We start from the raw sequence: 22,273 nt of genomic DNA on the forward strand, positions 1-22,273 counted from the left end.
AAACAATACATTATGACTTAAAACTTTATGTGAAACAACGGGACCCCTTAGGTTAGGTTTGTTTAATGGCAATCCTGAAAAGTGACGCGTTTCTGAACCAAATAAACGACTAACGAAAATGCGGGCAAACAATAGATTATGACTTAAAACTTTTTGGGAAACAATAGAGATCCGTTCGCCCTATCTCTACACGACATTTGCCTTTGTTTTTAGTTGTTGTGTATAGCTTGCTCGTGGTCTTCCTCTTCTTCTTCTAGCTTCGATCTTGCCTTCTAATATAGTTTTAAAGAAAGTGTCGTGTCTTATCAAGTGACCTATCATTCTGCCTCGTCTATTCTCTATGGTCCTCAGTAGGTTTCTCTTCTCTCCAACAATTCGCAGCACTTCTTCGTTCGTTTTTTCTCCATCCAACTTATTCTCTTCATTCTTATTCTTATTCACGGAGTGGACGTAGTGGTATATTTGAATATTGTACGAATTTTGACAAGCTTTGTATAAATAGCTAATTCATTACTGTATGTGTCGAAGTCTAGTGATCTAGTCAACATAGGGTCGAGATTTGCTTGTATCTTTATAATTATGGCATGCGACAAAGTGGGACTTGTTGCTTGGAAACGACACACATATATACAGGGTGCTTCCTGTAACAGGAGCAATAAATTAAACTGTAGACTGTACTCCTCAAACTGACCAACATTTATTCAGCAACTTTTAAAAATTATGAATCCTTTAGACTTCCTCTTTTTCATACAAAATAAATATTGCCTTCAATGTACGCTGACATCAGTGTGTTTGACGTTGCTTGTCACGCTTTAAACATAACAAAATTTGCAATACATTGCGTCTTAGAATAAACTTTAAAGTGTAATAAAAATCAAAACATGAGTTATTTTCAAATGTCGCTGAACAAATGTTGGTCAGTTTGAGGAGTACAGCCTACAGTTTAATTTATTGCTCCTGTTACAGGAAGCACCCTGTATATACAGTGTGGAAAGTTAAATCGGGCCCTGGAGGGAAACTACCTTAAATCCTTGAGCTAGCTCATTTTACTTAAAGGAGACATTCCTTTATTTTTAATAAGAAACAAAACTGCATTCAAAGATTTTCTAAAACTCGCTTGCCTCGCCCGGGACTCGAACCAACTAAAATTAAAAAAAAAAACACACACACCCTATTTTATTATACTAATCGATAGTATTAATATTCAGGATAAAATTTCTCTAACAAACATTTGGTCTTAAAAATAAAAACAATCGTTAAATCTAACATTAACTTTATTTTACTATCAATTTGTTACACTTAAATTATTTAACTGATAAATTGTTCGAAATGAGCCCCGTGGTTCCGTCTACACAAAATTAGTCGCCGTTGAAATTCATTTCTTGTAGCCTTCATCAAAGTGTTGTGGTGTATGCTCCTAATAACATTTTCTACCGCAAAACTTAGCTCTTGAACGGTTTCATAGCAAGTTTCATAAATAACATTTTTTACATGACCCCATAAAAAGAAGTCCATGGGCGTCAGGTCTGGACTTCTTGCAGGCCATCTAATCGTCCCGTTTGTACCTATCCAGGTATTGAAATGTTCATTGAGGTAAGCCCTGGCAATTCTGCTGTTGTGGGCAGGTGCACCATCTTGTTGAAAAATGATATTATTTCGTTCCTCTTCTGGTAGAAGGTTTAATTGATTTTGTAGAAGCTCCAATATTTCAATGTATTTTGCTGCATTCAGATGTCCTTCGTAAATGTGCACCAAAACAACCATATTACTTTTGATTCCACACCAAACATTAAACGAAAATCTGACCTGATTGTTCGTTTCACGGACACGGAATGGATTTTGACGACACCAGTAATGATTGTTATAGAGAGATAACAGAACGTTGTTGTTACGTGTCTTTTACTTGTTAAAAGTGAACAGTAACCAAATGTTTGTTAGAGAAATTTTATCCTGAGTATTAATACTATCGATTAGTATAATAAAATAGAGAGTGTGTGTTTTTTTAAATTTTAGTTGGTTCGAGTCCCGGGCGAGGCAAGCGAGTTTTAGAAAATCTTTGAATGCAGTTTTGTTTCTTTTTCAAAATAAAGGAATGTCTCCTTTAAGTAAAATGAGCTAGCTCAAGGATTTAAGGTAGTTTCCCTCCAGGGCCCGAGTTAACTTTCCACACTGTATATATATGTAGTTGTAAGTGCGGCGGTAGAATGGTGAGGACTAAGGTAGTAAAAAACAAAAAGATTTTATCAATCGGTCGTTTATTTCGAATTAAGCACACATGAACAAAAAATAATGTAATTTGAAAAATAAATTTATAAAGAATTTAAACACGGAAGTGGGTTGAAACGTAGAATTACTTAATTATTTAACATTCGTCATCGGAAACTTGCTCCTCAACGGTGGAAGATGAGGATGAAGCGCTGGAGCTGGACGAAGAGGCGTCGCTGCTGCTGCTGACGCTGCTGCTGCCATCGGGTCCAACAACGCGCGACTGCTTGTTTGAGCTAGCATTTTTTGCGCTGGACTTAGAGGCATCCTGTTCACTAGCAGTCCTCACGGACCCATCGGCACCAACAACTTTAGATTGCTTGTTGCTGGAAGCAGCCTTTTTGCTTTCATTTGAAGCAGATTGCTCAGATGCCTTCTTGTAGGATCCATCTTTGTTAACCTGTTCCAATTGTGTGTTTTTGGACGCAGCCCTGTTGCTTTCGATTGAAGCAGATTGCTCAGATGCTTTCTTGTAGGATCCATCTTTGTTAACCTGTTCCAATTGTGTGTTTTTGGAAGCAGCCTTGTTCCTTTCGATTGAAGCAGATTGCTCAGATGCTTTCTTGTAGGATCCATCTTTGTTAACCTGTTCCAATTGTGTGTTTTTGGACGCAGCCCTGTTGCTTTCGATTGAAGCAGATTGCTCAGATGCCTTCTTGGAGGATCCATCTTTGTTAACCTGTTCCAATTGTGTGTTTTTGGAAGCAGCCCTGTCGCTTTGTTGCGAAGCAGATTGCTCTGAGCCCTGAACATAAGAGCCATCTTTGTTTACCTGTCTCACTTGGGTGTTTTTGGAAGCAGCCCTGTTGTTCTCTTTCGAAGCAGATTGTTCAGAGGCCTGTTTATAGGATCCATCTTTGTTTACTACTTTTGATTGTTTGTTGGTAGAAGCATTCTTGCTGTTTTGCTTTGAAGCGGATTGTTCAGATGCCTCCTTGTAAGATCCGTCTTTGTTTCTCTGTTTTGTTTGTATGTTTTTGGAAGCAGCCTTATCGCTTTCATCCGAAGCAGATTGCTCTGAGCCCTGAACATAAGAGCCATCTTTGTTTACCTGTCTAACTTGGGTGTTTCTGGAAGCAGCCCTGTTGTTCTCTTTCGAAGCAGATTGTTCAGAGGACTGTTTATAGGATCCATCTTTGTTTACTACTTTTGATTGTTTGTTGGTAGAAGCATTCTTGCTGTTTTGCTTTGAAGCAGATTGTTCAGATGCCTCCTTGTAAGATCCGTCTTTGTTTCTCTGTTTTGTTTGTATGTTTTTGGAAGCAGCCTTATCGCTTTCATTCGAAGCAGATTGCTCTGAGCCCTGAACATAAGAGCCATCTTTGTTTACCTGTCTCACTTGGGTGTTTCTGGAAGCAGCCCTGTTGTTCTCTTTCGAAGCAGATTGTTCAGAGGACTGTTTATAGGATCCATCTTTGTTTACTACTTTTGATTGTTTGTTGGTAGAAGCATTCTTGCTGTTTTGCTTTGAAGCGGATTGCTCAGATGCCTCCTTGTAAGATCCGTCTTTGTTTCTCTGTTTTGTTTGTATGTTTTTGGAAGCAGCCTTATCGCTTTCATCCGAAGCAGATTGCTCTGAGCCCTGAACATAAGAGCCATCTTTGTTTACCTGTCTAACTTGGGTGTTTCTGGAAGCAGCCCTGTTGTTCTCTTTCGAAGCAGATTGTTCAGAGGACTGTTTATAGGATCCATCTTTGTTTACTACTTTTGATTGTTTGTTGGTAGAAGCATTCTTGCTGTTTTGCTTTGAAGCGGATTGCTCAGATGCCTCCTTGTAAGATCCGTCTTTGTTTCTCTGTTTTGTTTGTATGTTTTTGGAAGCAGCCTTATCGCTTTCATCCGAAGCAGATTGCTCTGAGCCCTGAACATAAGAGCCATCTTTGTTTACCTGTCTAACTTGGGTGTTTCTGGAAGCAGCCCTGTTGTTCTCTTTCGAAGCAGATTGTTCAGAGGACTGTTTATAGGATCCATCTTTGTTTACTACTTTTGATTGTTTGTTGGTAGAAGCATTCTTGCTGTTTTGCTTTGAAGCGGATTGCTCAGATGCCTCCTTGTAAGATCCGTCTTTGTTTCTCTGTTTTGTTTGTATGTTTCTGGAAGCAGCCTTATCGCTTTCATCCGAAGCAGATTGCTCTGAGCCCTGAACATAAGAGCCATCTTTGTTTACCTGTCTCACTTGGGTGTTTCTGGAAGCAGCCCTGTTGTTCTCTTTCGAAGCAGATTGTTCAGAGGACTGTTTATAGGATCCATCTTTGTTTACTACTTTTGATTGTTTGTTGGTAGAAGCATTCTTGCTGTTTTGCTTTGAAGCGGATTGCTCAGATGCCTCCTTGTAAGATCCGTCTTTGTTTCTCTGTTTTGTTTGTATGTTTTTGGAAGCAGCCTTATCGCTTTCATCCGAAGCAGATTGCTCTGAGCCCTGAACATAAGAGCCATCTTTGTTTACCTGTCTCACTTGGGTGTTTCTGGAAGCAGCCCTGTTGTTCTCTTTCGAAGCAGATTGTTCAGAGGACTGTTTATAGGATCCATCTTTGTTTACTACCTTTGATTGTTTGTTGGTAGAAGCATTCTTGCTGTTTTGCTTTGAAGCGGATTGCTCAGATGCCTCCTTGTAAGATCCGTCTTTGTTTCTCTGTTTTGTTTGAATGTTTTTGGAAGCAGCTTTGTCGCTTTCATCCGAAGCAGATTGCTCTGAGCCCTGAACATAAGAGCCATCTTTGTTTACCTGTTTCACTTGGGTGTTTCTGGAAGCAGCCCTGTTGTTCTCTTTCGAAGCAGATTGTTCAGAGGACTGTTTATAGGATCCATCTTTGTTTACTACTTTTGATTGTTTGTTGGTAGAAGCATTCTTGCTGTTTTGCTTTGAAGCGGATTGCTCAGATGCCTCCTTGTAAGATCCGTCTTTGTTTCTCTGTTTTGTTTGTATGTTTTTGGAAGCAGCCTTATCGCTTTCATCCGAAGCAGATTGCTCTGAGCCCTGAACATAAGAGCCATCTTTGTTTACCTGTCTAACTTGGGTGTTTCTGGAAGCAGCCCTGTTGTTCTCTTTCGAAGCAGATTGTTCAGAGGACTGTTTATAGGATCCATCTTTGTTTACTACTTTTGATTGTTTGTTGGTAGAAGCATTCTTGCTGTTTTGCTTTGAAGCGGATTGCTCAGATGCCTCCTTGTAAGATCCGTCTTTGTTTCTCTGTTTTGTTTGTATGTTTTTGGAAGCAGCCTTATCGCTTTCATCCGAAGCAGATTGCTCTGAGCCCTGAACATAAGAGCCATCTTTGTTTACCTGTCTAACTTGGGTGTTTCTGGAAGCAGCCCTGTTGTTCTCTTTCGAAGCAGATTGTTCAGAGGACTGTTTATAGGATCCATCTTTGTTTACTACTTTTGATTGTTTGTTGGTAGAAGCATTCTTGCTGTTTTGCTTTGAAGCGGATTGCTCAGATGCCTCCTTGTAAGATCCGTCTTTGTTTCTCTGTTTTGTTTGTATGTTTTTGGAAGCAGCCTTATCGCTTTCATCCGAAGCAGATTGCTCTGAGCCCTGAACATAAGAGCCATCTTTGTTTACCTGTCTAACTTGGGTGTTTCTGGAAGCAGCCCTGTTGTTCTCTTTCGAAGCAGATTGTTCAGAGGACTGTTTATAGGATCCATCTTTGTTTACTACTTTTGATTGTTTGTTGGTAGAAGCATTCTTGCTGTTTTGCTTTGAAGCGGATTGCTCAGATGCCTCCTTGTAAGATCCGTCTTTGTTTCTCTGTTTTGTTTGTATGTTTTTGGAAGCAGCCTTATCGCTTTCATCCGAAGCAGATTGCTCTGAGCCCTGAACATAAGAGCCATCTTTGTTTACCTGTCTAACTTGGGTGTTTCTGGAAGCAGCCCTGTTGTTCTCTTTCGAAGCAGATTGTTCAGAGGACTGTTTATAGGATCCATCTTTGTTTACTACTTTTGATTGTTTGTTGGTAGAAGCATTCTTGCTGTTTTGCTTTGAAGCGGATTGCTCAGATGCCTCCTTGTAAGATCCGTCTTTGTTTCTCTGTTTTGTTTGTATGTTTCTGGAAGCAGCCTTATCGCTTTCATCCGAAGCAGATTGCTCTGAGCCCTGAACATAAGAGCCATCTTTGTTTACCTGTCTCACTTGGGTGTTTCTGGAAGCAGCCCTGTTGTTCTCTTTCGAAGCAGATTGTTCAGAGGACTGTTTATAGGATCCATCTTTGTTTACTACTTTTGATTGTTTGTTGGTAGAAGCATTCTTGCTGTTTTGCTTTGAAGCGGATTGCTCAGATGCCTCCTTGTAAGATCCGTCTTTGTTTCTCTGTTTTGTTTGTATGTTTCTGGAAGCAGCCTTATCGCTTTCATCCGAAGCAGATTGCTCTGAGCCCTGAACATAAGAGCCATCTTTGTTTACCTGTCTAACTTGGGTGTTTCTGGAAGCAGCCCTGTTGTTCTCTTTCGAAGCAGATTGTTCAGAGGACTGCTTATAGGATCCATCTTTGTTTACTACTTTTGATTGTTTGTTGGTAGAAGCATTCTTGCTGTTTTGCTTTGAAGCTGATTGTTCAGATGCCTCCTTGTAAGATCCGTCTTTGTTTATCTGTTTCGTTTGCCTGTTGGTGGAAGCGGCTTTGTCACTTTCATTAGAAGCTGATTGCTCTGACGCTACCCGATACGAGCCATCTTTGTTTATTTGTTTAACTTTCTTATTGGTAGACGCAGCTTTTCTGTTTTCGTTTGAAGCATTTTTGTCAGAAGACTCAACAGAAGATCCGTCTCTGTTTACTTGCTTTAATCGGTTGTTGCTTGAAGCGGCTTTGTGGGAGGACTTGGACGCGCTTTTCTCAGACCTATCACTGGAGGATCCATCGGCATTTATCTTTTTCTCGCGAATATTGGACGATCTTGCTTTGTTGTCGGATTCACTGGCGGCCTGGGATGATTTCTTGATTGTTGATCCATCGGACTTCCTGATAACAGTTTGAGCTTGAGAGGATTTCTTGTTGCTGTCGGACTTGTCACTAGCGTTTGAAGTCTTAATGCGCCTGTTACCCTTGGCATCAGTAGTATCCTCGTTCTGGGATGAGCTGCTTCCAGATGAAGTACCGGACTCTTGGTGTGAGCTTGTTGTTTTCTTCGTTGCTTTGCCTGGTTTTCCTGGTTTTCCGGGATTACCTGGATAGCCGGGTTGTCCTGGATTGCCGGGGTGTCCTTGATTACCTGGTTGTCCTGGATAGCCGGGGTGTCCTGGATTTCCGGGATATCCTGGATTGCCGGGTTGTCCTGGATAGCCAGGGTGTCCTGGCTGTCCTGGAGTTCCTGGTTGACCCGGGCCTCCTGGTTGTCCTGGATTGCCGGGTTGTCCGGGGAGTCCTGGATTACCTGGTTGTCCTGGATAGCCGGGATGTCCTGGTTTGCTCGGAGTGCCTGGGTGTCCCGGTTTGCTCGGAGTGCCTGGTTGTCCCGGTTTGCTCGGAGTGCCTGGTTGTCCCGGTTTGCTCGGAGTGCCCGGTTGTCCCGGTTTACTCGGAGTGCCCGGTTGTCCCGGTTTGCTCGGAGTTCCCGGTTGTCCCGGTTTGCTCGGAGTGCCCGGTTGTCCCGGTTTGCTCGGAGTGCCCGGTTGTCCCGGTTTGCTCGGAGTGCCCGGATGTCCCGGTTTGCTCGGAGTGCCTGGTTGTCCCGGTTTGCTCGGAGTGCCCGGATGTCCCGGTTTGCTCGGAGTGCCTGGTTGTCCCGGTTTGCTCGGAGTGCCCGGTTGTCCCGGTTTGCTCGGAGTGCCCGGATGTCCCGGTTTGCTCGGAGTGCCTGGTTGTCCCGGTTTGCTCGGAGTGCCTGGTTGTCCCGGTTTGCTCGGAGTGCCCGGTTGTCCCGGTTTGCTCGGAGTTCCCGGTTGTCCCGGTTTGCTCGGAGTGCCCGGTTGTCCCGGTTTGCTCGGAGTGCCCGGTTGTCCCGGTTTGCTTGGAGTGCCTGGGTGTCCCGGTTTGCTTGGAGTGCCTGGTTGTCCCGGTTTGCTTGGAGTGCCTGGGTGTCCCGGTTTGCTTGGAGTGCCTGGTTGTCCCGGTTTGCTTGGAGTGCCTGGGTGTCCAGGTTTGCTTGGAGTGCCTGGTTGTCCCGGTTTGCTTGGAGTGCCTGGGTGTCCCGGTTTGCTTGGAGTGCCTGGTTGTCCCGGTTTGCTTGGAGTGCCTGGTTGTCCCGGTTTGCTTGGAGTGCCTGGTTGTCCCGGTTTGCTCGGAGTGCCTGGTTGTCCCGGTTTGCTTGGAGTGCCTGGGTGTCCCGGTTTGCTTGGAGTGCCTGGTTGTCCCGGTTTGCTTGGAGTGCCTGGGTGTCCCGGTTTGCTTGGAGTGCCTGGTTGTCCCGGTTTGCTTGGAGTGCCTGGGTGTCCCGGTTTGCTTGGAGTGCCTGGTCGTCCCGGTTTGCTTGGAGTGCCTGGATGACCTGGTTAGTAAATATTTTGAGTTAAATAGCAGAGAGTTAGTTTCATCTTGTGAATCTTAAGTTATTCTGTCTTCATATTTGTATATCTATATATTACTGAAAAAGTGGAAATTCTTAACACTCGTTTTTTGTATTCTAATGTAGTAATTAGTAATAGGGTAATATTGACTGGACCTCTTTGACCCAATGGTTGACTGGTAGACAATGCCTGATGGCATTAGCTTCGCCATTTGTAAAATTTTAAAGTTAATAAATAAAGTTTAAATAAAATAAATAAGTACCTAAATGAATAATCAGTTTCCATAGTTTTACTTATTTAATTTTAGCCCTTGTTTCTCACCTGGTTGTCCTGGGAGTCCTGGGTGTCCTGGTTGTCCTGGGAGTCCTGGGTGTCCTGGGTGTCCTGGGAGTCCTGGGTGTCCTGGGACTCCTGGGAGTCCTGGGTGTCCTGGATGTCCTGGTTGTCGCGGTTTGCTTGGAGTGCCTGGGTGTCCTGGTTTGCTTGGAGTGCCTGGGTGTCCTGGTTTGCTTGGAGTGCCTGGTTGTCCTGGTTTGCCTGGAGTGCCTGGTTGTCCTGGTTTGCCTGGAGTGCCTGGTTGTCCTGGTTTGCCTGGAGTGCCTGGTTGTCCTGGTTTGCCTGGAGTGCCTGGGCGTCCTGGTTTGCTTGGAGTGCCTGGTTGTCCTGGTTTGCCTGGAGTGCCTGGTTGTCCTGGTTTGCCTGGAGTGCCTGGGCGTCCTGGTTTGCTTGGTGTGCCTGGTTGTCCTGGTTTGCTTGGAGTGCCTGGTTTTCCTGGTTTGCCTGGAGTGCCTGGTTGTCCTGGTTTGCCTGGAGTGCCTGGGCGTCCTGGTTTGCTTGGAGTGCCTGGTTGTCCTGGTTTGCCTGGAGTGCCTGGGCGTCCTGGTTTGCTTGGAGTGCCTGGTTGTCCTGGTTTGCCTGGAGTGCCTGGGCGTCCTGGTTTGCTTGGAGTGCCTGGTTGGCCTGGTTTGCCTGGAGTGCCTGGTTGTCCTGGTTTGCCTGGAGTGCCTGGGCGTCCTGGTTTGCTTGGAGTGCCTGGTTGTCCTGGTTTGCCTGGAGTGCCTGGACGTCCTGGTTTGCTTGGAGTGCCTGGTTGTCCTGGTTTGCCTGGAGTGCCTGGGCGTCCTGGTTTGCTTGGAGTGCCTGGTTGGCCTGGTTTGCCTGGAGTGCCTGGTTGTCCTGGTTTGCCTGGAGTGCCTGGGCGTCCTGGTTTGCTTGGAGTGCCTGGTTGTCCTGGTTTGCCTGGAGTGCCTGGGCGTCCTGGTTTGCTTGGAGTGCCTGGGTATCCTGGTTTGCCTGGATGACCTGGTTAGTAAATATTTTGAGTTAGTTATAGACATATAGATGAGAGTTCGTTTCATCTTGTAAATCTGAAGTTATTCTGTCTACACAAATGGTCTCGCCGGAAGATCAGCGCTGACTTCTGGGTTAGCATTATGCTGAGGCATTTCGTGGTAAACTATGTATTTATTTTATGTTTAATTTTCTCTGTTTGTTGTGTACTTGTGTATGTTAGTTTATCACGAATAAATGCGATGATTATGATTATGAAAATATAATAGGGTATTCGACAATTTTTTATGAATGGTATCAGTCGATCAGGTTTGTTTTGAGGATCAAATGTCTGTATGGGATTCTTTGTCTTAAAGCAATACAAAAGTCACAAATGATGGTCAAAGTCTGGCACACGCACTTTACTGACGAAACGCTTCAATTCATAGAAAATGGCAATAAATACATCGTGACGTCACCATGTAACGTTAAAAGCTGTTTCAATCTATATATATATATATATGTATAATACCTTTAAACGAGCAATTCTTGTTTATTTATTTATTTATATATTTCGGGGATCTCGGAAACGGCTCCAACGATTTCGATGAAATTTGCTATTTGGGGGCGAAAAATCGATCTAGCTAGGTCTTATCTCTGGGAAAACGCGCATTTTCGAGTTTTTTTATGTTTTCCGAGCGAAGCTCGGTCACCCAGATATTGTATGTAAAACAAGGAAATTGCGATTTTTTTCTACTCGTCGACTGCAATGCTTGAATTAAGACTTCGTATACCAAAGTGAAATCGCATACTTTTTTCACTATGGGACTCCAACTCAACTATAATATTCATTTCGATACAGTTTAGTCAACTATAATATTCATTTCGATACAGTTTAGTCAACTATAATGAAATTGACCAATCGAAAACGCGGAGCAAGTACCAGGGCCTCATGAGATACGAGAAGGTGTCGTTGACCAACCGGCCGGGGGCGCGGGGCGCGGGGGCCGGGTCGCGTACGAGTATGAAGGTATCGCTGCTGCTCGCGCATCTTAGCTGAATACTTTTGGTTTTTTTACCTACATATATGATTCTTCTACTAGTTTTAAGTATTTTTTGTTGACTCGTAGAAAAAGTATTGTATACAATAGTGATATAATCAAGCTTTTCAATCTCGTACCTTACTTAGGCAACTCAGCAAGCTTCGTTGCCTAAACACGGTACTCGACTGAAAAGCTCTCCATTATATCACGATTGTATACAATAATATTTTCTGTGTAATATTGCGTTTATGTATATGGTTGCTATACAATATTTTTTTAAATAAAATGTAAGGAATCGAATAGTATCATTATTTTTTTCCTATTTGGAAGTTAAAAAAAATTATATGGGCTTGATTTTTTTTATTATTCCCACATATTTTTTAAATTTCCAAGCTATTGTGATGAATTGCTCATTTTCTATCTATTTTAACTAGATTTAGTTATAAAATTCAATATGTGTCAAATACCCTAATCCTTTCTTATAGAGGGGTTTAATGATTTAATAATATACCTAAGTAGATCTTTTCAACCTGTCTGGAAATACCCCTTTTTATGCTTATTATGAAAGTCAAAGGTTTCAATACAGTGTGCTTTAGGTACTCTTTTAATGACCTTGATTGTTAGTCCATCGATTCCTGTACTGTGTATTATTCAATGAATCTATAATTATACGGATGTCATCGCAAGTTGTTGGTGCCATAAATATTGAATTAATTTAATTAAACGTCGTCCGTGAGCTCAAAATTTGCTTACAGATTTGGCCAAACGGCTGGTTAAGGTCACTGGGGACAAAAGAGCTGGCAGCTTCCTCGCTCAACGAATAAGTGTTGCAATTCACCGAGGAAATGCTGCCAGTATCTTTGGTACTTTTTAGTTTCCTTTTTTTAAGTAGTAGTTTTAGTTTTGTAGGTAGTATTAAACGTCATTGTATTATTAATTATACTATTGTTATTATATTCGCATTATATGTACCTACTTATTCGACTTAAAATTGCATTCTTACCTGGGCCTCCCGGAGAGCCATCGCAATCATCATGTCCCGGTTTGCCTGGGACGGGCCATTTGCCTCCATGTCCCGGTTTGCCTGGGACGGGCCGTTTGCCTCCATGTCCCGGTTTAACTGGGACTGGCTGTTTACCTCCATGTCCCGGTTTGCCCGGACCTCCTGGGCCCTCATCACAATCGTCATCCTTGCCCTTCTTCACACGGCGTCTTGACTCTTCTTCGCTTTCTTCAGAACTTGAAGAGCGCTTTGATGATTTACGTCTGCGTTGTTCCTCAGTCTCCTATATACAAGAAAAAGTGATTAAACGGCGTAATTTTATTAGATAATGTAGATGTTTTGATAAATCTTCAATTGCAGCCTGACCACGGCAGGAAAAGACCCACAACAAGATGTTACGACGATCTAACCGGTTAAGGTCGCAGGGAGCCGATGGATGAGAGCGGACGATGGATGGTTAGAACAAAAAGTTGACAATCCCGCCAACTGACAGGCTGATATCGTCCGGCGGACTAATAATCAGTGGGCCCCTTAAGAACCAGAAAAATTATACTCATCCCTTTCTTTTGGGGGCTAGTACTAGCGTAATACAAAGACAGAGTATCAAATAATAAATAATCACATAGGTGAACAGAAAATGAGTTCTCCATCCTGCGGGAAAGGGTCAAATCAGAAAACTTTGGGTATGTACCATCGCCCACACTGTTAACTGTACATCGGTGGGCCCTATACCTTTTGTAATAAGGTCCACCTATGTACAGTTAGGAGTATTGCTGTTTGCACATTGAACCTAATCAGTGTGATGAGCCAAACCTTTGACGAATTAGTCTAAGTGTAAGGCCTGAGTGGACGCTCGAAGCGGAGCGTTCGGCGGGGCGTGCAGCGTGTGGCGTCGAGCTCCCAAGTGATTTGAGCAGCGTGCACTAAGGCCGCTCCTATACGCTTGCATTTGTTTAACATGCACGCCACGCGCCCCGCCCCGCTGCACGCCCAACTCGAGCGTCCACTCAGGCCTTACACTAAGAGCTAGCTAAGGAAATAGGTTTGCAATTTATAGGGCAACGAAATCCCTCTAATTAGTGTGTCATACTATCATTATTAATTAATCCGGGCGCCTGGCAGCTGTTCAGCGGTGGGTGTGAGAGTGGATGGGCAACAAAGGGGTTGTAAAATCAATTAAGGTGTGCAATTTATAGAGCTCTGAGCTATTACCTTAGAGGACCCATGGATTCTCCTACGCTTGGACTCTTCGCTCTCAGAGCTGGAGCTAGATTTAGAGCGGCTTGCCTTCCTGCGTCTCTCTTCCTCCTCGACGGAGGTGTCAGATCGTCTCGATGATCTGAAAACATAAATATAATTATTGACCAAAATCTGTCAGGGTTAGGTACTTATTAATAAGGAAGCTGAGTGAGTCAAAAACGTTCGGGAAAACCGGGGTCTTTATTGTGGACATTAAACATAAACCAGTTAACAATTTGCATATATTCTTCTAGCATTTCCATCATACAACTAAAGAAGAAGAAAGTTTTAACATACCTATATGGGTAAGTAAGAAAATTAGGCTTTAACCCTTTAACGATCGAGATTTTAAAAAAATACACGGTTGAAGCTTCATCGTCTCCTTAAATTCTTTAAAAATTCTCCATAAGAATAAAAATAGAAAGTTTGATGCGTACCTATGTTTTGAGACTTTTGAGTACCAGACATAGTAGATTATGTTACTTGAATACTCATGTGTCATTTCATGTTATTTCAGAATGTTGTTTTAAGGGGCCCACAGATTACCAGTTCCCGGACCATATCAGCCTGTCAGTTCAACGTAAAAGGTGACAGTTACGAACAACTGACAGGCTGATATCGTCCGCCGAACTGGTAATATGTGGGTCGCTTTAAAATGAGAGCGTAACCTCGGTTGTAGGCGGCGGCTACCGTGTGACTTACCTTTTCCGTTCGCTAGCCGATTGGTCAGCAGACACTGCTTGGAGTACCTGGAGCTCTCCACACGGCTGCCTCCTCGGATGGATTGTAGGCGGCGGCTACCGTGTGACTTACCTCTTCCGTTCGCTAGCCGATTGCTCAGCAGACTGCGCCTGCTTGGTGTGTGACTGAATACTTAATGGTGGCAACACTCAGGTTTATGAAAATAAAGTTATTATCTATGATCGATACACACTTGGAGTTCTTGCTGCCCTTCTTCACACGGCGTCTTGACTCTTCTTCACTTTCTTCAGAACTTGAAGAGCGCTTTGATGATTTACGTCTGCGTTGTTCCTCAGTCTCCTATATACAAGAAAAAGTGATTAAAAGGCGTACTAGTTACCTACTCGATTTAGATAATGTAGATGTTTTGATAAATCTTCAATTGCAGCCTGACCACAGCAAGAAAAGACCCACAACAATAAATGTTACGACGATCTAACTGGTTAAGGTCGCAGGGAGCCGATGGATGAGAGCGGGCGATGGATGGTTAGAACAAAAAGTTGACAATTCCGAACAACTGACAGGTTGATATGTGTCTATGTTTAAAATGAGACAGTCCTGGGACTCCTGGGCCAAACTATACATAGGTGAACAGAAAATGAGTTCTCCATCGTACGCGAAAGGGTCAAATCATAAAACTTTGGGTAGGTACCTATGCACCATCGCCCACACTGTTAACACTGTACAGTTAGGAGTGTTGCTGTTTGCATGTTGAACCTAATCAGTGTTATGAGCCAAACCTTTGACGAATTAAGTAGTTTAAGAGCTAATAGCTAGGGAAATATATAGGTTTGCCATTTATAGAGCAACGAAATCCCTCTAGTTAGTGTGCCATACTATTATTATTAATTAATCTGGCCGCCTGGCAGCTGTTCAGCGGTGGGTTTGAGAGTGGATGGGCAACAAAGGGGTTGTAAAATCAATTGAAGGTGTGCAATTTACAGAGCTCTGAGCTATTTACCTTAGAGGACCCATAGATTCTCCTACGCTTGGACTCTTCGCTCTCAGAGCTGGAGCTAGATTTAGAGCGGCTTGCCTTCCTGCGTCTCTCTTCCTCCTCGACGGAGGTGCGCCCGCGCCTCTCCCTTCTCTCTCTCTCTTCGCTGCTCTCACTTGCGCTGGCTCGTTTGCTGTTGGACCTCTTGGAGCTAGAGCTGAAATAACCAAAATAATAAATATTTGACGACCAGTCTGGCCTTATCTTATCTTATAATATTCATGTAAATCAATGTCTCTCTTCTTCCTAGTTTCCACATGACTGAGCGTCTATGGTATGAGGTCGTTATTTTTGCACCAAGGTTTTACATTCTAAACAATTTCCTGCTATCCGATAGCGATCCTGGCAAAGTGCCGACCTAGCCAAGCTGACAATCGCTATCGCTTCGACAACGAAACGCTTTGTGTCTATCGCTCTTCCATATTAGTGCGACAGTGACATTGCGTTTCGATCGCTACGGAGCGTAAGCGATTGGCACGTTGGATACGCGGCCTGGGTAGATGAGGTAGATCCTTTGGAAGGCCTTCTTTACTATATCGACCCCTTAGATGAGTAGGTATATAGGTACTTTTACTATAAATCGACCCAACCGGTCGGTGGATTTTCTTTATCCCGGCCTGCATCCATGGTAATAATGCGCTTTTAAATCAATTAATACATGTATTACGACTACTTATCAAAAGATCTTACTGTGAATGTTTATCAACTTCTACCGTCTTCAGCTAAGCGATCATCAACTGATTAAGTTAGCAGCCGTTTATGAATAACGCCAATGATAGTTTGTTGGTGTAAATTAGCTTTTTTTTAATTCTGTTTCGAACCTACCTTTCATCTAATGAAGACCCAGATCGTCTCGATGATCTGAAAACATAAATAATATATAATTATGGACAAAATCTGTCACGGTTAGGTACTTATTACTAAGGAAGCTGAGTGAGTCAAAAACGTCCGAGAAAACCGGAGTCTTTACCGTGGACATTAAACATATACAAGTTAACGATTTGGATACATTCTTCTAACATTTTCATCATACAACTAAAGAAGTAGAAAGTTTTAACATACCTATATGGCTAAAGTAAGAAAATTAAGCTTTAACCCTTTAACGATCGAGATTTAAAAAAATACACGGTTCAAGCTTCATCGCCTCCTTAAATTCTTTAAAAATTCTGCATAAGAAAAAAAAATACAAAGTTTGATGAGTATGTTTTGAGTACCAGACATAGATCAGAATATGTTACTTGAATGTTCCATCATATCACATTTCAGTTGTTATTACCTAGTTGTTTTAAGGGGCCCACAGATTACCAGTTCAGCGGACGATATCAGCCTGTCAGTTCAACGTAAAAGGTGACAGTTGCGAACAACTGACAGGCTGATATCGTCCGCCGAACTGGTAATATGTGGGTCGCTTTAAAATGAGAGCGTAACCTCGGTTGTAGGCGGCGGCTACCGTGTGACTTACCTCTTCTGTTCGCTAGCCGATTGCTCAGCAGACACTGCTTCCTACCTGGAGCTCTCAACACGGCTGCCTCGGATGGATTAGGCGGCGGCTACCGTGTGACTTACCTCTTCTGTTCGCTAGCCGATTGCTTAGCAGACTGCGCCTGCTTGGAGTTCTTGGAGCTCTTCTCCACACGGCTGCCTCCTCGGATGAGGAGTTCATTACGCTCATTTTGCTCGGCGCTGCTCCTCTTGGCTGATTTGGCAGACTTGCTTTCCTCGCTTTCTTCGACTAGAAAAAGTTAAAAATAAGAATCAGTAAAGTAGTTAAAGTCAGGAAATTAGAAGGAAATAAACTATATGGAGACATGTGAAGGTAAGGCCGTCGGGGTGGGGGGGTTACATTTCTAATCAATTATTCAGATAAGATAATTTACTCGTATTTCTGTTTAATATTTTGCTCGTTAGATGCCTTGGCTACCTAGATCATTCTTAGCTATTTTTTGTACTAAAGATATATGCCTATGGAATGGACGGTAACGATATACCTATATACAACTGAAAATAAATGAAAATTAGACGCGAGGGTTTTTTCTAACTATCGACCCAACTTTAAACTTTTAAAGTTTTAGTTGGAGTGTGCCCCCGGAAATACAGTGTCAGACTCAGAACTGACATATACGCTAACGTCTACGTTATTTACATTCTTTACAATGTCGCTCGCACCAACTCGCACCAATATGCGAGCACGAGCGAGATGCTAGAAAGTAAGTTACGTTCTCGATAGCGTTTATTTCAGTGCCAAACTGGTGATAACCACACTGACTACAAGTTTGCGTTAACCCTCTCTTAACACGTTCACTGTCCCAACTGTTAATAACTGTCAACCGTACGGCCTTCTAAAAGAGGCTTGCGGTGACCCATATGTGGGGCACGGGACAGTTAACGTGTTAAAAGTTTTTGGCAAAAATTTCATTTTTGGTACAAGCTTTTATCGCTGACTGTACTTTTCTTACGACAGGCAACTAATACTCATCGAGACAATTCTAAAAACCCCAAACACAATTAGGTTGTGTTGTTTCATCACAGAGTTGCTATGGCCACCTCCTGTCTCCATCATCAGATCAGCTCGATGGTACCATAATATAGCATTGTCACCCGACTTACATGTGTATGCAAAATTTCAGCTCAATCGGAAACCGGAAAGTGGATCAAATTTAACTTGCAAGATTTGATTACAGACAACGGAGGTGAAAGTGAATAAAAGCTTGTAAAAAAATGGGAAAGTATTTAATGTCTAGCCACACTTACCACCGGAACGACTGCTTCTCCTTGAGGACTTGCTAGAATCAGCAGACGCGCTTTTGGAGGAGGCTTGCTTAGCACTCTTCTCCGACTTTTTGCTCACTAGCCCTCCTGAAAACAGACAAGTAAAATTTAGCTTTTTCTGCTGACCGAACTTCATTTTTGCAAGTTTGTCAACTCCACCGCTTTCTAATGAACGTGGCCTAGCCAAGGTGACAATCGCTATCGCTTCGCCATCGAATCGCTTTGTCTCTCTATCACTCTTCTATATTAGAGTGATAGTGACAGTTGCGTTTCGTTCGCGGAGTGTAAGCGATTTGCACGTTGTCTATGGGGCCAGCCGCCCTAGCCAAGGTGACAATCGCTTGCGCTTCGCCATCGAATCGCTTGGTGTCTCTCTATCACTCTTCCATATTAGTGCGACAGTGACAGTTGCGTTTCGATGGCTACGGAGCGTAAGCGATTGGCACGTTGGCTACTCAGCCTGTTTTGCCGCGGTGCCAGTCATACGGTCATGGACTTGTTTTGTATGCGACCTTCCTGTAGACGATTGGTTGATGAGTTCGCATCACGCGCGCGATTGGTCGCAACTAGTTGCGTTAGACTGCACGATTGGCTCGAATTCGTGAGTGACACCGCTGAACTAGTACCATTTTTAGTGCCGTAAGGCCAGTCCTGAGCTATATGTTTTGACTGAATTATGCTGTTTTTAAATACTAACCCCTGCCGCTGATGATCTGTTGCTGACTACTGGCAAAAGAAGAAGCATCTTGCTGCTGCTGCGCGGAGCTGGCCCGCTGGCTCGAACTCTGTTCGACGACGCCTCCTAAAATAGAAACACAAAATGTAGTCGGATTTCAGGGGCTTTAACCCGCGACGCTTTTACATATAAAATTGTTATATTTTATCCCTAATTAAAATAGGCCGAAAATTAAATTGGCTCCGCCAGAAAATTGTGGCTCTGGGCGTCCAAGCGCTCGGCCTGAACTATAGCGAGGCCAGAAGGGTCGCTGACATAGACCTAGGCGTCTGCACCTATATGGTGCCTTAGGACAACCAAACAATAACTTGGCTATTCATGAGAGTTGATAGTTCAAATTTCTCTTGTCAGGCCTGTGGTTTATGCTGTTTTTAAATACTAACCCCTGCCTCTGGTGATCTGTTGCTGACTTCTGGCAAAAGAAGAAGCATCTTGCTGCTGCTGCGCAGAGCTGGCCCGCTGGCTTGAACTCAGTTCGACGACGCCTCCTAAAATAGAAACACAAAATGTAGTCGGATTTCACGGGATTTAACTCTCGACGCTTTTACATATGGGATGGTCCAGAAATCATGTGATCATAATTGGCCTATTTTGGCCATTGCCCCCCCCCCCCTCCCTTGTTACACCATAAATCGTCTGCAATAGACGCAAAGGCCAATGACGACGACGATGATAGTTCAGTCCAATCAGTACAAATCTCACACCAGGGGCCCGTTTCTCAAAAGCTTGTAACTTGTAATACAGCGTTTGTTAGAAAGGGACTTCCACTTGTATTACAAGTTACAAGCTTTTGAGAAACGGGCCCCAGCTCTTATGAAACTCAACTTACCTCCAACGCGTTTGACACTGCTTTGGCTAGCTTCGTCTTTTCGGCTAGCGCTGGCTTGTGCCTGCGCGCGTTCGCTCTGCTTCTTCTGCACAACGGTCTGCCCACCGGCTTTCTTGATGACAGAGCTGGAGGAACTCTCGTCCGAGCTGCTGGACGCGCTGGCAGCCGAAGACTTCTTGGAGGAACTGGAGATCTCTTCGTATCCTCCGAGACTGGGCTCTGGCCTTGGTTCTGTAAATAAATTATACATTAGTACATTACAGGTATATAACAAGAGACGACATCTCGAACAAAATGTTTCCGCACCTCAGAGAAGTGCATGCACTTCTTTGCTTTTAGTACGTCACCGACCACTGACGAGATGCCACACATGTACAGAACACACTTTTTTTCTCCTATTAGGATAGAAAGAGCTCGTGATTCTGAGTAGAAATAACATAAAAAATCCCAAATTTGAAAAAAAAGTGTAGGGGACAACAAAAATAAAAACGCCCTCCTACTATTCCGTTACCATCATACAAAGTCTATGATGATGGTAACGGAGTGGAAATAAAAATCTTGGGGCACATTTTTTCTTCTATTAGAATCGAAAAAGCTCGCGATTCTGAGTAGAGTCAACATAAAAATTACCAAATGTTAACAAAAAGTGTAATTTCGCACTTTTAATAAAATGGCCCACCAATGCTTTTTTGTACTATTTATTGAAGTGGTTAAGCGATTATTAAAATTCTAAGTACCTAATAAATGTCTTTTTGATAAAACGCTTCTTTTAAATAAGTAGGTAGATAAAAAAAAACCTAATAAATAAAAAATACTTACGTGGCAGGCCGCTGACGGCCACGAGAGCCTGAAAAAACAAAAGAAAACGTTAAGAACTGGTGATCTATCAATTATATATATCTATAGGTATACTTACATCTCTAGTGGGGACACTATAGCCCAAACTTGTAAAATGAGAAAGAAATGTGGACAGTATGTAATGGTGGATCATTGGACAACCGCAGAATTAATTTTAAACAATTTTTCGTCAGTAAGTAATAATCATATTTTGATTCTTATACCTTTAGTTAGGAAAACATTTAATAATTTAAAAAAGAGACTAAGATTATTTTTTTATTGTAAACTACTAGGAGAGGAAAGAAACCCGGTTCTAATTCTAAAGTAATATTATAATAACGCAGTGATCTGTAATTTTTTAAATACTTTTTTTTTGTTATATTAAAAACGGGTCACTCACGTATTTTGATCCGTTTGTGAGTGACCCGTTTTTAATATATTTTATATTATGTAACGTGTCTCTCGCAGAAGTTTTGTTTTTAAAATAATGTTTGATGCTCGTAGAATGCGCTTTAGTATATAATTTTAATATTTATTCTAGTTATTTTTTTAACTCACATAAATTCGAAATAGCACATTAACAACCAATGCCTTATTCGTAACTTAATTTACAATGCATGGCCCTATCGGGACGGGCAAAAAACACATACTACTTACTTCGAAGCGTCATACTAGAAAATATATAATATGACGCTAGAATTGAACAACAAAAGTTAAAGGCGTCCAAAAAATTATTATGTTTCTTACTCACACAACGACCTCCTGGGAGGTTAATTTACCTAAAACTTATTAGCACTTTTCGTGCGTATGTCGAAACTTTAAAGTGCCATATGTACTGTAAAACGTTGTTCGATACACGTGCGAATAGGTAATTCGCAACTCGTGTCGATTTAAAACACTCCCGTGTTTTAATTTATCGCCACTCGTTTCGAATTTCCTCTTTTTCGCACTTGTATCGAAAATAACTATTTTGCGCGATTAAGTCCCGTCGTTGTTATTATGTTTAGTTAGTGTTATTATTTTATATTAAAGGAAAAAATGGAAAAAGTTACGCTTCCGGCAGGACTTCAAACCGCATTCTCCTCAATCCGTGCGTCAACCGTAACTTTTTCATTTTTTCCCCGTAATATAAAAATTGGAATATCGCTCGCTGACGTATCTGCTTGTTAAAAAAATTAATTTAGTGTTGTTATGTTTAATAGTAGCTAAGTTATGCCTTGTGGCTTGAAAATGGATTCCAGAGTGTTGCGAGATTTTCTCGGTTTCCAACAGCGCAAAATTTTGCTGATTTTGAAAATTGAAAATGAATATAGATAACATGAGATAAGACAAGTTATACTCACCACCACGCTCAAAAGAGCTATAGACAGCTTCATGGTGTGCCTTTGACATGATACGGATTACCAACGGCTTATATACCCCGCTGTGCAAGCTGAACAAATATTGGAACGGCTGAAAAATGACGTATTTTAATTAACAATTAAGTTAATTTATTGGTTTCACATTACAATGTGCGTCGTTTTAGGGACAAAAGAGCCGTTTGGGCCATGAAAACCGCGTTTAATAGGAACAGTATACCTAGCCTTATCACTGGCGGCCTAGCCAAGGAAAATCGCTTGCGCTTCGCTATCGAATCGCTTTGTGTCTCTCTATAGCCACCCCCTCCAGACTATGTGCGTGAATCGCGGTGCGAAGCCGCGAACACGAGTGTGGAGTCGATTTCGCTGTCTGAAATCCTACTCCACACTCGCGTTCGCGTCTTCGCGGCTCTTCAATACATGAATCTAGTATTTTAACTGGATCGAGCATGAGGGGTGAGGGGAAATGACCGAACGGGATAGTCTTATGTATCTTTCAGTAGGAGTAGCAGCGAAAGCGTTATTATTGTTTGTCCTTGTCACAGTCTCACATTTTTTTTATTCCCCATCGTAAATTAGTATGGATTATAGTGGGCAACAAATAAATTCGACTAATCATAGTGTCGCATTGTGTATGTTTTGTCCCTCACGGAGGCACGCGTATACCACTTCTATAGGATCCCTTCTATGCTTCAATATTAGTGTGACAGTGACAGTTGCGTTCTTGCGTTTCGTTCACTAGGAACAT

At 42.6% G+C, this 22,273-nt stretch overlaps 2 protein-coding genes and 1 long non-coding RNA gene across 3 annotated transcripts; all 3 read right to left on the reverse strand.

Annotated features, from left to right (window-relative positions):
• Window positions 1-2,314: 2,314 nt before the first annotated feature.
• LOC134660087 (uncharacterized protein DDB_G0290685-like) lies at window positions 2,315-5,910 on the reverse strand. Its single transcript, XM_063515786.1, has 11 exons — window positions 5,828-5,910; window positions 5,270-5,567; window positions 4,991-5,176; window positions 4,712-4,897; window positions 4,433-4,618; window positions 4,154-4,339; window positions 3,875-4,060; window positions 3,596-3,781; window positions 3,317-3,502; window positions 3,038-3,223; window positions 2,315-2,944 (listed from the first exon to the last, which is right to left on the reverse strand). Exons 1-11 carry the CDS (start codon window positions 5,908-5,910, stop codon window positions 2,363-2,365), a joined length of 2,451 nt encoding a protein of 816 aa, XP_063371856.1. The 3' UTR covers window positions 2,315-2,362.
• A 718-nt stretch (window positions 5,911-6,628) lies between these two features.
• LOC134660088 (collagen alpha-1(III) chain-like) lies at window positions 6,629-8,915 on the reverse strand (the record flags this gene model as incomplete). The annotated part of the gene is made up of 2 exons (XM_063515788.1): window positions 8,894-8,915; window positions 6,629-8,685 (listed from the first exon to the last, which is right to left on the reverse strand). Coding segments are annotated over exons 1-2 (2,079 nt in total), but the record flags the coding sequence as incomplete, so codon positions are not given.
• Window positions 8,916-19,500: 10,585 nt separating this feature from the next.
• On the reverse strand, window positions 19,501-21,544 carry LOC134660301 (uncharacterized). The gene is made up of 3 exons (XR_010097869.1): window positions 21,511-21,544; window positions 20,150-20,177; window positions 19,501-19,561 (listed from the first exon to the last, which is right to left on the reverse strand). It is a non-coding gene; the product is annotated as an uncharacterized LOC134660301 (long non-coding RNA).
• Window positions 21,545-22,273: the final 729 nt, after the last annotated feature.

This window comes from Cydia amplana, chromosome 26, assembly GCF_948474715.1.
Source record: "Cydia amplana chromosome 26, ilCydAmpl1.1, whole genome shotgun sequence".
In the NCBI taxonomy this organism is placed as follows: Eukaryota; Metazoa; Arthropoda; class Insecta; order Lepidoptera; family Tortricidae; genus Cydia; species Cydia amplana.

Excerpts from the sequence above, each read along its gene's own strand:
- LOC134660087 (XM_063515786.1), bottom strand. The coding sequence starts at position 5,910 with ATGGATCCTATAAACAGTCCTCTGAACAATCTGCTTCGAAAGAGAACA. Across the intron at positions 5,177-5,269 it reads GAAACACCCAAGTTAGACAG|AGAAACAAAGACGGATCTTA; the intron begins GTAAACAAAGAT and ends CAAACAAAACAG. Across the intron at positions 4,061-4,153 it reads GAAACACCCAAGTTAGACAG|AGAAACAAAGACGGATCTTA; the intron begins GTAAACAAAGAT and ends CAAACAAAACAG.